This window comes from Lycium barbarum, chromosome 11 (assembly GCF_019175385.1).
Source record: "Lycium barbarum isolate Lr01 chromosome 11, ASM1917538v2, whole genome shotgun sequence".
NCBI classification, from domain to species: domain Eukaryota; kingdom Viridiplantae; phylum Streptophyta; class Magnoliopsida; order Solanales; family Solanaceae; genus Lycium; species Lycium barbarum.
Window position 1 is genome coordinate 18,335,217 of NC_083347.1, and position 14,924 is coordinate 18,350,140.

The window sequence follows — 14,924 nt, forward strand, 5'->3', positions numbered from 1 at the left end:
TGTCATTTTATACTGACAACCGTACGGGTGTCAGACCGTACGGTCCTACCTTATCCTTTTAGGGTTTTCTTTATACTAAAAGGTTTTGTATTGTATCTAAGGCCCATGAGGCAAACCTATAAATAAAGGGCATTATCCCACTTTTAGGGGTTGGCCTTTTGAAATCTGAAACATTGTAATAGAAAAATATATTGAAGTTCTCTCTCTCTGATTTTAGTTGGAATAGTTGTGTTCTTTATCTTTGTTCATCCATTTGACATAAAATATTGCCATATATATATATTTAGCTAAATCACAAATATTAATATATTTTTATTCTAGGCATTAGCAATATATATATATATATATATATATATATATATATATATATATATATATATATATATATATATATATATTAATTATAACAGACAAATTCATACACATTTCATATCAACCAAAAATAGATTAAATTTCATCCACATATCCTATACCTCACTTACAAATTCAATTGTTACCGAAATTCGGGGTAAACAATATTATATTCAACCATTGATATATATAGGTTGTGAAAATTTTTTGTCCAAATATTGTTTCTCAACTTTTTACATTCAAACAAAGATGAGTTCAAAGGAGGAAAATCAAAGTAATTTGTTTCAGCAATTTCTTCTCATGGTTTAATTTAATCATTCTTTTTTTACAATACAAAAATGATCAACTAACTATCAGATTTAATTTAATTTGATCTTTGATTTGATGTTATTTGTATCAAACTCTAGTGTTCCTTTTTAGATTAAGTTAGAGGTGAGGCTCATCTCCCAAGGTAGGTCAATTTAAAACAGGTTAAAGACAGTTTTGGCTACTTCTTAATAACGGCTTTTTGACGCCTAGCCTTGTTGGAGTGTTGGTCGGTTCTGTAGGGAATAATGTGTTATTAAATTACAATTATCGGTAAGAATATTCGACTCTATTGGTTAAGCTACGTTCCACATAGCTCTAGATATTAAATTAATAAACGGTGTAGTGGATTTCAGACTTTAACAATATAAAATGTCCAATTTAAGTTACTCGACTAGTCTACTTCATAGAGAAGATGTTTAACAGAGATTTTATATGGTTTCACCTATGCCAACTATTAACAATATTAATCCTCAATTAATCTGCATGGCAACTACTATGTTGACTTCATTATAACTACGTGGCACTTGGCAGGTAAGATTCTTCTAAGTTTTTGTGTGACTAAATGTATAATAGGCAAAATAATTGAGTTAGGTAAGAGTTAAAGGGAAAAAAGGTCATGCGTTGAGTTACTAATATACTTTTACTGTATATAATACTCCTTCTAGAGGCGGATGGGGCACTATATATAAATTGGGGTTCAATTGAACCTCAAACTTTCGATGCGAGATATAAATTTATGTGTAAATTTTACTAAAATTATAATAAATAGTAGATATGAATTCATAACTTTAAAAATATAATGGTTCAATGCGAAAAAATTTAAAAGGTTGAATCCCTAGAGTTTAAATCGTAGATCCGCCTCTGACTCCTTCTGTTTCAATTTGTTTGTTTGATTTTGACTTGGCACAGAATTTAAGAAAGTAAAGAAGATTTTTGTGATTTTAAATTAAAGATATGTAGTTTGTACCAAAATGTTCTTTAATGATCTTATGGTATTAAACATGCCACGTGTAAAGTTGGAATTAATGAGTTTCCAAAAAAAACATACATTCCTTTTTTAAACGGAATAAAAAGGAAAGGAAGAAAAACAAATTGAAATAAGGGCATCTCTTACCCGGTATATAAACTTAACAAAGAGTTGTGAGTTGTTAATAGTTTCTAACTTGTGGTCACTAAATTATATCCATTACAATATAGTAAAACCACAAAATGATATTAGTTATATTAAAGCAATTAAATTTTACCCACTATAACGTAAACACTATACTATTCCCACTATAACAACATAACTCCCATCAAGGAGAATTTACTCGCCATTGGGATAAATTTAGGGACTTTACAGTTACCAGGGGTAAAATTTTAGTTACTTTGTGGGAAAAAACGTTCGACTTTAATGTTATAATGGATAAAATTCAGTTACTTTAATATAATAAAAAATTAATTTTATGAATTTACTCTCACATTAGATAAAGTTCAGTGGCCATAGGTGAAACAAACCTGTGTTTTGAGTTAAATGCTTAGACTTTGCAAGGCAAATGACACCATTTGAGTGATTATTAATCGGCTAATCAAGGGAACTCATTTACTGTTGATCAATAGGACTTACTCTACTGGCGAGATAAATCAATTTACATTTATGAGATAGTGCGTCTACATGGGATACCATGATCAATTGTAGTATCAGACAAAGATCCACGGCCAATTTTCACACTTTGTCCAGAAAAGTATGCTTTTTATTTTTATTTTCTTTTACCCCTCTTTTTACATTCCTTTTGCTGCCTGTCTCTGCCCTCTACCAAACAGTGGGGTTGCAATGTGGGAAGAAGAATATCAATGGACACTTCAGGTGTTTGATGGAAACTTCTCATCTTTATATAGGAGGAGATTCTCTTACTTGTTTTGCAGACACTTTTCCAACTAGCATCATGCCATTGTCTCAACATGAGAATGATATGGAAAGTGACTTTACCTTATCATCCCTTCTTGCACAAATATCAGGGAATAATCAGTTCTTTACTGCCATAATAATAACTCAGCTTTACAATTGTTCTTAATTCCTTTTTATACCTCTATGCTCAAACAGTTTCTGCATGTCTACCACACTGCTTTTTAAGTTTTCCAGTTTTTATTTATATACAGCCAAATTTTTATACTCTGCATAACAACTGATTAGTCTCAAATCATTCTACTGTTGGCAGCCAGAAAAAAGTAAGTGGTGGGGTAAAAGTAGTAGTAGTACTCCTTGCTATTCAAACAAAGCACTAATTTTTCATTTTCTATTTACATGCACATTCAAAAAATAAGTAAATAATATTAATAAAGTAAACAAAAATGATTCAAGAACATAGTCTAGGTAAAGATCTAGCATTGTTTTGACTTGATACTCTTGATTTCAACATCTTTGCCATCTGATTTTGCATTTTCCTGCAAACTTTCTCCAACTCTAGCACTCTCCATTGCATACCTTGTAAATGTTCTTTGAGCTTCTCATTCTCGGTTGAAAGATCCAGCTTTCCCGCGTATAGCACAATCTGCTGATCTTCCGTGCTCATATTTTCAGTTTCCATGAAACTACAAGGCGAATCGAGGTAAGGGCTGGATTGATTGGTTTCTTGAAGCAGGCTCTTCAGCTTCACTTGCTGAGAAATGAGAGCTTGTCCAGCAGATTTTGAAGGGAATTTTTTGTTCTGAGCAAGGTGGCTACAAGCCTCTGATGACAACTTCTCATAGTTCAATCCACTACATACTTTCAACTTTTCCTCTTCAGATATCCCCGAATGGACCTGCAATTTATCATCGATCATCAGCGTTTGACCAACCAGTTAATTTCCGGAACAATGCCTAAATAATAGGGATTTTTTTTTTGGCCCATCGACCGAAATTAGCTATGGCTCACTAACCAAATATACAAAAACATATATACCGATCATGTGGATTATATGTACATTGTTGTTGTATACAAAACCTATACATTTTGTGGCTACTTTTTTTTTTTTTTTGAGCCGTCCAAAAATGATGCCTCATTCTTGAACATGAACTTGTACTGAATTTATAGGTTTGTATCAGTTTAAATCAGCATCAAAATACAAAGAAACAAGTAATTACACTAATTTAATTATTGTTCTTTAAGCATCATAGAAAATTTAAGGCCTCTTGGGGAAGAATGGGAAAGGCGTACCTCAAGAAACATAACAGTAGCATGGTAGATTGCATCATATGAGTCCCTAGCAGACTCGGGCAGCGACTTGACCAGGCCAAGGAACTTGGAAGGTTTTAGACATGGATCAGGAGCTACTTCTGCTATATACAAGTCCATCAAGCTAGCAACTTTCCTCAATCGAGTTAATGGAACACAACATGCCCCTTTGCTGATGAATGATTTCAATAACCGAAGAACTAAATTCACGTCATATAAATAGCTCGATCCAACAGGTGACGTGAGCAGCAGGTTATCCAAATTCGCTTGATCCAACTGGGAGCCAATCATGCTCTCTAACTTGTTCCTGGAGCACTTGCTTATCTTTAAATTCAGAGTAATTCGAAGCAATCCAAATAATGTTTTGAAGGGCATGCAGCTTAAATCTAGTAAATAAAGCATCTCAATAACTGTCTCCATGGTCTTGCATTTCTCATCCATCGATTTGACAGCTGCAAATCTTGATTTTTGGTAATAGAACAGGAACTTACTAAGAATCCCATGGTCAAGGTTTTTGGATACCATTTGCTTTACCAAAATTTCGATCAAGAAGGGCTCAAAAGCAGCAAGATCCTCAAACCACCATGTTGCCCGAAATACGCTATTTCTCAAGCTCTCTGTACTCTTTGAGTCACAAGACAACCGTAATCCAGAGCTGTCAGCAGAAGAAGTTGACGGACAAGGGCTCGTTTCACACGAAGATGCAACCCGCCCGATAAGAGAATCCAAGTATTTATCAATTAAACCCGAAGAGCTTGCCACGGGCATCAAATTTTGACACAGTTTTAGGGCATCAAGAAGTTCTGACCAAGTCCAATACCGTATATCTTCGAGTGATTTCTTGGTTAGCTCGAATAGATTTTGGTTCCCGGATACAGATTTCTCCATTTCCATATAAGAGGCAGCACAATATAGAGTTGAAACATTAATGGGATTTATCTCATGAATCTTCCCTTTGTTGTAACAGAATCTTGTAATGAGCTCAAAACTCTCAGCTCCACCAGGGAAGTCATGAAATATCACCTTTAGATATCTCGTCCCTCGTTTCGATTTGCCAAACAATTTGTTTATTCTTCCTGCATAGGAACAGATAACTTTCTGCACAAAATTTATAACAAAACACAATCAGATAACAGAATTAGCATGTTCAACAAAATAAGAAGTAAAGGAACAAGGAAAATAAAATCTAACAAGAATGTTATCTTTACTGGTAAATAATAAAAACTGAAACAGCTACTTTAGGGACCATATGATAGGCCTATCACTCATTTGTTATTTAATAACCTTAGCTTGGTAACCACTAATCATTCAATCACTTTCATAATTTAGGATACAAGAACCTTAGCAAGGGCATTAAATTAAAACCACCAAAACAGAAACTTAATTGAACAATCTAAAGAAGTTCCAAAAGAATGATGACAGGTTGTTATACTGAATTAAATTGTTGAAGGAAAAAGCGTGTGATGTACCAGCAAAAGAGGGAAAGCACAGTAATGAGTTGAAATGAAAGCAACCTTTTTGGACGCTCTAAAAAGATGTGAAAGAACCAAAGGGGCCAGAACATTTAAGCCCCATAATAATAACATCAATAATAAATGAGAGGAAAAATACAAAAAACAAAAGGGCGGTGAGTTTACATCACACTGGAGAAAAAAATGGCCAAGAAAGAGAAGTAAGCTTGTAATTAGGACTTAGTCCCACACATGAACAATGTAGGTACACAATTTAATTTTGGTGCTAAAACATGAGTAGGAAAAGTTAAGGACAATAATGTAGAGAGAATTGAAAGACAGTAAAGAAACATATACTAGCATGATCATGAACTTCACAACAGCACAAAATGGAACCAAATTAAGCAGAGCACAGTAAATATGCTTCAAGAGGAAACATGACAAATCCAAATAAAACAGAACACCAGTAATGAAAGAAAAAAACAACAACTAATTTTGAATACAGAAATAAGAAAAAGAAATTGAACAAAATAGAGGAGAAAACAAGCCAAGAACAGAGAATTAGAAATGAAACAGAATGACAGTAATTGAGAAGACAACAATTTGGACAAATAAACAAAAAAAAAAAAAAAGACAAAAGAGAAGAACAAGAAAGCAAAAAAAAGAAAGAAAGAAAATTTACCTTATCTACCATAAAGACTTCTTCACCATTGACATCCACTTCAAGATCACAAGAAACATCCATTAGAGCCAAAACTAAAAACCTCAAATTAAGAGTCCCTTTTGGAATTTACTTCAAATAAAAGTACTTAAAACTAGTAAAGAACTGATCTTGGGAGAAACCAACATAGATTTGAGAAGAAAACAAGAACTTATTCTGAAATAAGCATGAAGACAAACAGAAAAATGTTATGTTCTTGGTATCTTAAAAGCAAAAAATAATACTTAGTCAATTGGTTTAAAAGCTATGTAGTTTCCAACTGAGAATAATAAGCTTAGATAGACAAGAGTATGGGTGAAGCAAAGATAGGGTGTGTCTCAAGGACAAAGAAAATAACAGATATATAATGCATATAAAAATGTGGATAAAACAAAGAGAAATCAGAAATCCAGTATAGTAAAGGAAAATGCTTGTATGTTAAGACAAACAGAGTTGTTGACTGCCCACTAATCTGTATCTGACATTCCTGTCAATATATGAGTCAATTTTTGATAAGCATATGCAATTTCTGGCTAAATAAAGACCCTCCACACTTGGAAGGTAGACTTTATAATATACAAATACTAGTAATGTATACTCCGTCCGTCACAATTTATTTGACACTATTTGATTAGGCACGAAGTTTAAAAAAGAAATGAAAACTTTTAAAGTTTGTGATTCACAATAAGCCTCACATAAATGTATCGTTGTCTCCTAAAGTTAAATTATTTCTAAATATAGAAATATGACTTTTTGTTTTTACAGATAAAAAAAAAGTGTGTCACATAAATAGGGACCGAGAGAGATATTATGTGGAGAAATTTTATTTTGTGAGTCACATAACCAACCCTATTTATGTGAGGGTACTTTACTACGTACTTGACAAGTGGACACCTGCTTGGTTTAAGCGTAAACAAAAAAGACAATATCATTAAAGTCCACATTTTTCCTTAATTAATTAAATTGCCTAGCTAGAAAAAAAAAACGAAATTTTTAAAAAATGAAAATATCTCCAAACTCTGCAGATAGAGAATGGTAACAAAATTAGCGTTACCAAAATTTTTAATTGTAGTGTTCTAAAACCATTGCTATACGTAGTATATTTTTTGTTATTGAAGATCTAAAATAAATTATTTCTCTAAATATTGCTTTTATCAAATATTCAATTATATATATTTAAAGCCATTACAGTTAAATTTATTTATCTGTTTATACAATAGTGCATCTGGTTCATGATCTTGTGTCCTTAATTATAACTCTATTCATTTTCTTAGAAAAGAAAAAAAGGGAAAAAAAAGAAAGAAAGAAAGAAAGAAAGAAGAACAATAGCATTTTATAAGACCAAAATTCTGGGATTTTAACACTATATATATATATATAGGTTATTGAAGATCTAAAATAAATTATTTCTCTAAATATTGCTTTTATCAAATATTCAATTATAAATATTTAAAGACATTACAGTTAAATCTATTTATCTGTTTATACACAAGTGCATCTGGTTCATGATCTTGTGCCCTTAATTATAACTCTATTCATTTTTTTTTTCGAAAAGAAAAAAAAAAAAAAAAGAACAATAGCATTTTATAAGATCAAAATTCTGGCTTGTTTATGCTTAAAACAGGCAAATGTCCACTTGTCAAGTAGTAAAAGTACCCTCATATAAGTAAGGTTGGTTACACAATAAAATTTCTCATATTACGTGTATGTAAATTTATGTCGCTCAACTGTTATAAACTCTTTTATGCCATTTTCTTGGCAGTAAGTTGCTTTCCTGATCAGTCACTCCCTTGTCGCACTATTAAATTAATCTCTTTCTGCCGTATAATACAAGTTGACGCTGTTATATTTTATTAAGGGATAATGACCTATTTGCCACTGCAAAGTACCTTTTCCTGGATTTTTTTTTATCTGTTTCATTGTCTTTTGCTTATTTTCAGTTTTGAGCATGAGCCATGAGGAAAGCTTTTGCTTTTCTTCAGGTAGTGGAAAAGAACAATTTAGGATTTCAAGATCAACAAGAATGGCTTTTTTCGTAAAAAAGAAATAATAACAAAAGGAAATGAAGAAGTAAATGACTAGTGAAGGAATCAGAAAATTCATCAAAAACGTTCATGGGGGTTTGATATTATATAAAAATGTATAGAAAACAATATTTAGCCTATATATAGTAGTTAGTACTAATAATTTTCTGTCAAGCGTGTTCAACTTACTATCCTTTGCCACTGTAGCTATGAAATTGAGATTAGTTTCAACTTTTTTCTAAAATTCTTTGACAGGTTTTAAGATCAATATAATTTTATGCTTGTATTGAAACTAGCCTCAATTTATTTGAAACCGAGAAAGGGGCACATTCTTTTTCTAAATTTTATTACCATCCAAAACATAAGATGGAGACCAGTTGTAAGGAAAAGAAAACTATTACTATCGTTTGCTGCTTTTCAGTCCCTCAGTTTCAATTTATTTGAACGTATTATCTCTCTAGTTTGTTTCAAAAAGAAAAACATATTCTTAAAATCATAAATAATTTAATTTTAACTCTCCTTTACTCCTAATCATAATAAGAAGTTTCACAGTCATCACACAAATGTTAATGCATATTTAAGATCACAAGTTTCAAAATTTTATAGCCACACAAATGTTATGATATATTTTAATCTAGATTACAAATTTCAAAAATCTTCATTTCTTTATTAAATTTTGTGTCCAATCAAATAGGTTCTCGTAAATTACAAAGGAAGGAGTAATTGTTTATGTGGAAACATCTATCTTAATTTGGTAATTTTCTCTCTCTAACAGAGTATAAATAGTGCAATGTCAGAGCAATAAAAATACTAGTAATGCTATTTTAAATTAGTCTTTAGTAATTCGCATTCTGCATGAAGCTCGATTGATTAATTAGGGGAAAAAGTAATAAAACTAGCCATTTAAGCAAAGTATAACATCTTCTTCATGTATCGTTTTATTGCATAACCTCTTCAATATAAAGGTGCTAAAAGGTTAATGATTTCTACTTGATTGATTAAGAAAATTATTTCAAATCTTTATCACTTTCTTTTGCTTTTTGATTCCTTTTCTCATTAATCAGTATATTGAGACTTCCAAGTATAAGCTTTAAAGTGGTAATTCAATTTGTATACCTTTAGCTGCACTTTTTTGGTATCCGACCTGCCACGTTATTGAAGTTTTGAATGTGCGATATGTCAACTTGTACCAACAGGCTACAGTTTTACAAGAGTACTTCTTAGTTTAGAATGCATGTCGAGTTGTACCTTATGCATTTGTGCTTGTTCCTGGCTCGTATAAATAGGGGTGTCAATGGTTTTTAGAAATCGACATAACCTATCGAACCAAACTGCATCGAACTGATAATTAGGTTTCTTTTAATAAAACTGTAGGTTTCTATATAAATTCATATCCGTATCTAATAATTATCTAAGCAGGTTTTCAATTTTATAAAAATTTACCCAAAAAATACCGAATCATACTGAAGAAATTTATATGTAAATACATTTTATATACTAAATTTAAAAATAATGAAACATTAAAAATTTCACATTGAGCCTGGGGTGATGGAAACGACCATAAGCACAACAATGAACACGATATTATGCTACTCCTGAAACTAAATTAGTTCTAGCATCTTACATATTAAATAGTAAGCTAGCTAAAACGTATTCCAACAATCTTGAGTAGCAAGCTACAAGATATCTTTCCTCTCGTATGATTAAAATTTCTCTTATTAGATATTTAATCTTACACTACTAAAAAACTGTCAAAAACCGATGAATCGCGTTGGTTTTTTCAATGAAACCAACGGGTAACTGACCCTTTACGGTCCGTCGATTTTTGAAAACCGACGGACCGTGTCGGTTTTTTGCGACGGACTGCGTCGCTTACGTGGTCTGTCAATTTTTATCCAATAATTTAAAAAAAATTAAAAAAACCAACGGGCTGAGTCGGTTTTTTTAATTTCTAATTTTTTTTTATCTTAAATAAAAACAATATAAATTTTATGAAAAACCGACGCACCGCGTCAGTTTTTTATTTCAATTTTTTTATTTTAAATAAAAAACCGACAATGCGTCGGTTTTCTTGAAAATTTTAAGAATTAATTTCCAGAAAACCGATGGACTGCGTCGGTTTTCTGGAAAATTTCCTGCATGCAATTGCTGCATTTTCTGCAGCCACACCTGCACAAAAATCAGTACTAAAACCAATACCAAAAGCTGCTCAAAACTAGCATTAAAATGCTCCAAATCAATTCTAAAAGAGTTACAACACATAAAATCACCCTAAGTAATAATAAAACACATCAAACACTATCTAAACACATCAAATACGATCTAAATAGACCTTCAAAATTCAAAAATATTTAAATGTCCAACCAAAAGTGTCATTAACTAGTTTTAACATAAGTCCATAAAACATAGGTCCATTATTAAATCCAAACTACTACAATTGATCATCCGGTGTCCGGGCTACATAATCACCGTCATCATCATCTGCATCATCATCTTCTGGGTCCGAAGGGGGAGGGGGAGGGAGGGAGAAGGGGGCACACCAAATTGTCCACATGCAATGTGGCTTTTAACTTGTGTCATGAGCGATTCAAGGTTCACTTTCATGCAGTTACTTTCCTCAACTCTTTTTGCCTCAGTCTCAGCTAATTTCCTATTAAGTTCAGCGATTTGCTGCGCCATAGCTGCGAACTGAACACCATTAACTCCCTCGGCTTGTCGAGAAGACCCTTCACCTCGCAATCCTGACCGAAGGCGACTTAAGTTGTTCCTTGGGCCTAGACCGTGCGCTCTACCCTTTTGTACTCCCCCAACTGCTCTACACAAAAAATCTATCTCTAATTTCGGTGGAGGACGGCTCGGCTGCTCAGGCTGAGTTTGGTTGTACTGGTTCACATTATCCATAAATTGCGTCTGTATATTAAAAAATAAAACTTAGTATATAACGAATATATCATAATTAAAATTATATATAATTACTTAAATAATAAAATTATCACTTACATAGGAATCACGAGCCCTGTCCTCAAACCATACGGTCGGATCTGAATCCTGCTTCTTCTTTTTTGTGTGGGTCTTTACGAACAGCTAATCCTGAGTCGGCATCTGTCCCGTAGCCTTTTTCTGCAAAAAAAAAAAAAGTTAAAGATTAAATTAATAACTCAATAATGATATATTGATCGTAGGTAACTTTAAAAGTATAATACTACTTACCATTGTCCTAGCTACGTGCCCCTGACTTCTTGTACCCGCAGTGTGCAAAGAGCCACCTTTCTGGGATGCACGGGCAGCCTTTTCCCGCTCAGACTTGGTGATAAACTCAGGAGTTCGCCAATATGCCTTAAGTTTCTCCCACTGTTCGGCGTTTATCCATTGGGGCTTCCTCATATACCTTTTAGCCCTAGAAAACCAATCAGACAACTTTGCACTCCCCTTCCTCTCCAAGTTCGCAGCAACCCTATCATTGTCTATTGGATCCCATGTACAATACATCTGCAAATCAAATGGATAATGTTAGATGATTTATATAAAAGTAAATTCAAGTTATGAAATGTATAATAAGATGCATACGTTAAACTCTCTAAACATAGCCTGTCAAGTATCATATGGGATTTCACCCCATGAAGTATAAAATCGATCGCCCTAAAGCCTCCGAACAACATCCAGCAAGGCTTTTGTAGTTTCGTGATCTAGATAGTACCTGCAGTTAAAATATTTAACGCATATAAGATTAAGTTGAAAAAAACTTTAAGAAAACTTAATAAAAGACAATCTTACCCAGCTCCCTCAGGCACGATGAAAATCCGACCTATCACATCTCTATTTCCCGGTTGTAAACCATGATATACCGGTGCTTGTATAAGAACCGATACAGGTGCAGGTGCAGGAGGACGAAGATGGGTCTGAGACTGGCTGAATGGCAGTGACTCATGCTCAGAGCTGCTATCTCTAAGGCGCAAATTAGATACATTGGGAGGTGTACCACTTGGAGAAGGAGAAGGAGACAAAGTGGCCGATGTGCTAGGAGATCTACCACGTGGTGGGAAATACATAGGTGTAGGTATAAAAGTAGGATGGGTAAATAATGTCAGCTGAGGTTGTGCCGGTTGAAAGACCCACTGACCAAACTGGGCCTGCATAGAAAAGCCAGGCATAAAAAAAGGAGGCGGAGTAGACTGTATATGTGGAGCGGAGGGAATGGATTGACTAGTAGTAGCTGTAGGATCTATAGGTCTCTTATCTTTTCTATTACTAGTACCTCCAGCTTTACCTCTACCTCTACTTCTACCTTGATCACTACCACCTGATGACATCTGCATACAGAAAGTTAATAACTTTAGAATAAAAATTTAACAAGTATAGAATTGTGTTATTATCAAGTATAGAATAAACTAACATGCAACTAGTCATCCTCCCACTCATCCTTGCTTGTTTCATTTTCATCAGATGATTCTTCCCCATCGCTAGTTTCAGGTCCATAGGTCGATTCTTCTTCAACATTTTCTATGATAGTTACATCATCTTCTTCTAATATGTGTTGAGAATGTTCCAGACTATTTTCTAACTCTATGTCCACCGTTTGATGAACAACTGGTACATCATTTTGATACGCCACATCTAATGCATTATCGACCTCAATCCTCCCCACAAGCTTAGTCTTTATAACCACCCACCCATCAGCCTTATCCCTACGTAAAGGATATGGAGCATAATACACTTGCTTAGCATTTTATGCAATTATAAAGGGATCATAGCGATTGTATTATCTTGTGTGTTTGACTTCAATTACGTTATGTTGACGATTCACCCTTGTACCTCTTTGGCTTAGATCAAACCACTTGCACCGAAATAATGTTATCTTCTTCTTAGGGTAACCTGGATACTTAGGTTGTATGATCTCCTGCAGCCCACCGTAATAATCTTTCTAAATGCTTGTTTCATTTTCCTGAATTGGTGATCCATAGGCAAGAACTGACGATGACAATCAAACCATGAATTTTTGTGGCCATGTTTTAAAGTGAAAGCTTTACTATTTTCCATGCAATGAGGACAAGCAAGCTTTCCACTAGTCATCCAACCAGACAACATCCCATACGCAGGAAAATCGTTAATAGTCCACATCAAAGAAGCACGCATATTGAAATTGCTCTTAGTTGATACATCATATGTCACTACACCTTCACACGACAATTGTTTTAACTCATCAATCAAAGGTTGTAGATAGACATCAATCAAAACTTTTGGATTACGAGGACCACGGATAACACAATTTAGGAATATATAGGGACTTGTCATACACATTTCAGGCGGTAGATTATATGGAGTAAGAAATACAGGCCAACAAGAATAGGGTGCAGTCGAAACAGAGTATGGTGTGAAACCATCCGCACACAAACCCAAACGAATGTTTCTTGGTTCACTAGCAAAATCAGGATAAGTTCTATCAAAATGTTTCCATGCTTCTCCATCCGATGGATGACACATAACGCTAGGTGTCCTTCTATTTTCGCTGTGCCATCTCATGTGAGGAGCAGAACTTGGCGATGCAAACAACCTCTTTAACCTAGGTATAATAGGTAAATAATGCATCGCCTTAATTGGAACCATCTTCCCACTAGGTGTCCGCTTATAACGCACATGTCCACAATTCCACATAATTTACATTCATTTAAATCGACATCTTGCTTATAAAACAACATACAACTGTTTGGACAATAATGAATTCTATCATACGACAATCCTAATTTGGAAACCAATCTCTTTGCTTCATAGTAACTCTTAGGTATGTCGAATTCCGAACTAACTAGTTTCCCCACAAGCTTAATCATTGAGTCCATACCAGCTTCAGCAACAGTCCAATCTGATTTGATGTTACTCATTCTAACTACAACAGACAACTTAGAATGCTGACTCCCTACCCAAAGTGGACGACAAGCCTCTTCTAATTCTTGATAGAAGCGCATTACTTCTTCATTAGGAGGTTTCTCAAAATTTTGCTTAGGTTCAAACCCAGGCTGTACGCCAAAAGCATCATTAACCATATCATTAACTCTATCAAATTGGACATGACTATATTCTTGCGACACACTACTTTCACCAACAACCATATTATAAAATATACCATTGACCCTATCAGTCTCTCCATGATCAGTCCAAACATAATATTTCTGCTTAAATCCACGACTATATAAATTAACCCTAACCGCTTCCGGTTTCAAATACTTCGTACCCCGACAACGAGAACAAGGACACCTAATTACCCTTTCATTTTGAAAAGGATGAAGTGACATTGCATGTGTGATAAACCCATCAACACCTTCAACAAATTCATCATGTACACCCACACGATTACTATTATTCATATTATACATCCAAATACGATCCATCTACAAAATTATACCCACAAATTATTGAGGTTATAAAAATATATTATAACTTGAGAATTCTAACTTAAAATATAACTTAAGAAAACACAATCCCAACCACTTCTAACTTTGAATTCTCAATGACAATTCTAACTTTAATAATTTATGGATTCTAACTTTAACATAACTTGGAAAAGCACAATCCCAACCAATTCTAACTAAGCTAACACAAATACATTGACAATGAACATAAAAAATAGAACAATCACAAGCAAATATATATATATATATATATATATATATATATATATATATATATATATGAAAAGTAAACTAGTCAATAAAGTTTACATTTTTTCACAAATTGAACATCAATAATTTAAGAAAGCACAATACCTACCAATTCTAACTTTGAATTCTCAAAAACAATTCTAACTTTAATAACTTATGGATTCTAACTTTAATATAACTTTGAAAAGCACAATCCCAACCAATTCTAACTTTGAATTCTCAATAACAATTCTAACTTTA

General features: G+C 33.5%; 1 protein-coding gene across 3 annotated transcripts; it reads right to left on the reverse strand.

Annotated features, from left to right (window-relative positions):
* Positions 1–2,875: 2,875 nt before the first annotated feature.
* LOC132618464 (BTB/POZ domain-containing protein At3g22104) lies at positions 2,876–6,544 on the reverse strand. 3 transcript variants are annotated; one of them, XM_060333511.1, is made up of 3 exons: positions 5,990–6,544; positions 3,839–4,954; positions 2,876–3,443 (listed from the first exon to the last, which is right to left on the reverse strand). In XM_060333511.1, exons 1-3 carry the CDS (start codon positions 6,050–6,052, stop codon positions 2,997–2,999), a joined length of 1,626 nt encoding a protein of 541 aa, XP_060189494.1. In that variant the 5' UTR covers positions 6,053–6,544; the 3' UTR covers positions 2,876–2,996. The 3 variants fall into 3 exon arrangements, with proteins under 3 accessions (XP_060189494.1, XP_060189495.1, XP_060189496.1); XM_060333512.1 differs by lacking the exon at positions 5,990–6,544 and adding an exon at positions 5,141–5,259; XM_060333513.1 differs by lacking the exon at positions 5,990–6,544 and adding an exon at positions 5,065–5,160.
* Positions 6,545–14,924: the final 8,380 nt, after the last annotated feature.

Coding starts and splice junctions, on each gene's coding strand:
- LOC132618464 (XM_060333511.1), bottom strand. CDS start 6,052: ATGGATGTTTCTTGTGATCTTGAAGTGGATGTCAATGGTGAAGAAGTC. Junction 4,955..5,989: donor AAGTCTTTATGGTAGATAAG/GTAAATTTTCTT, acceptor AATTTTGTGCAG/AAAGTTATCTGTTCCTATGC. Junction 3,444..3,838: donor CTACTGTTATGTTTCTTGAG/GTACGCCTTTCC, acceptor GATAAATTGCAG/GTCCATTCGGGGATATCTGA.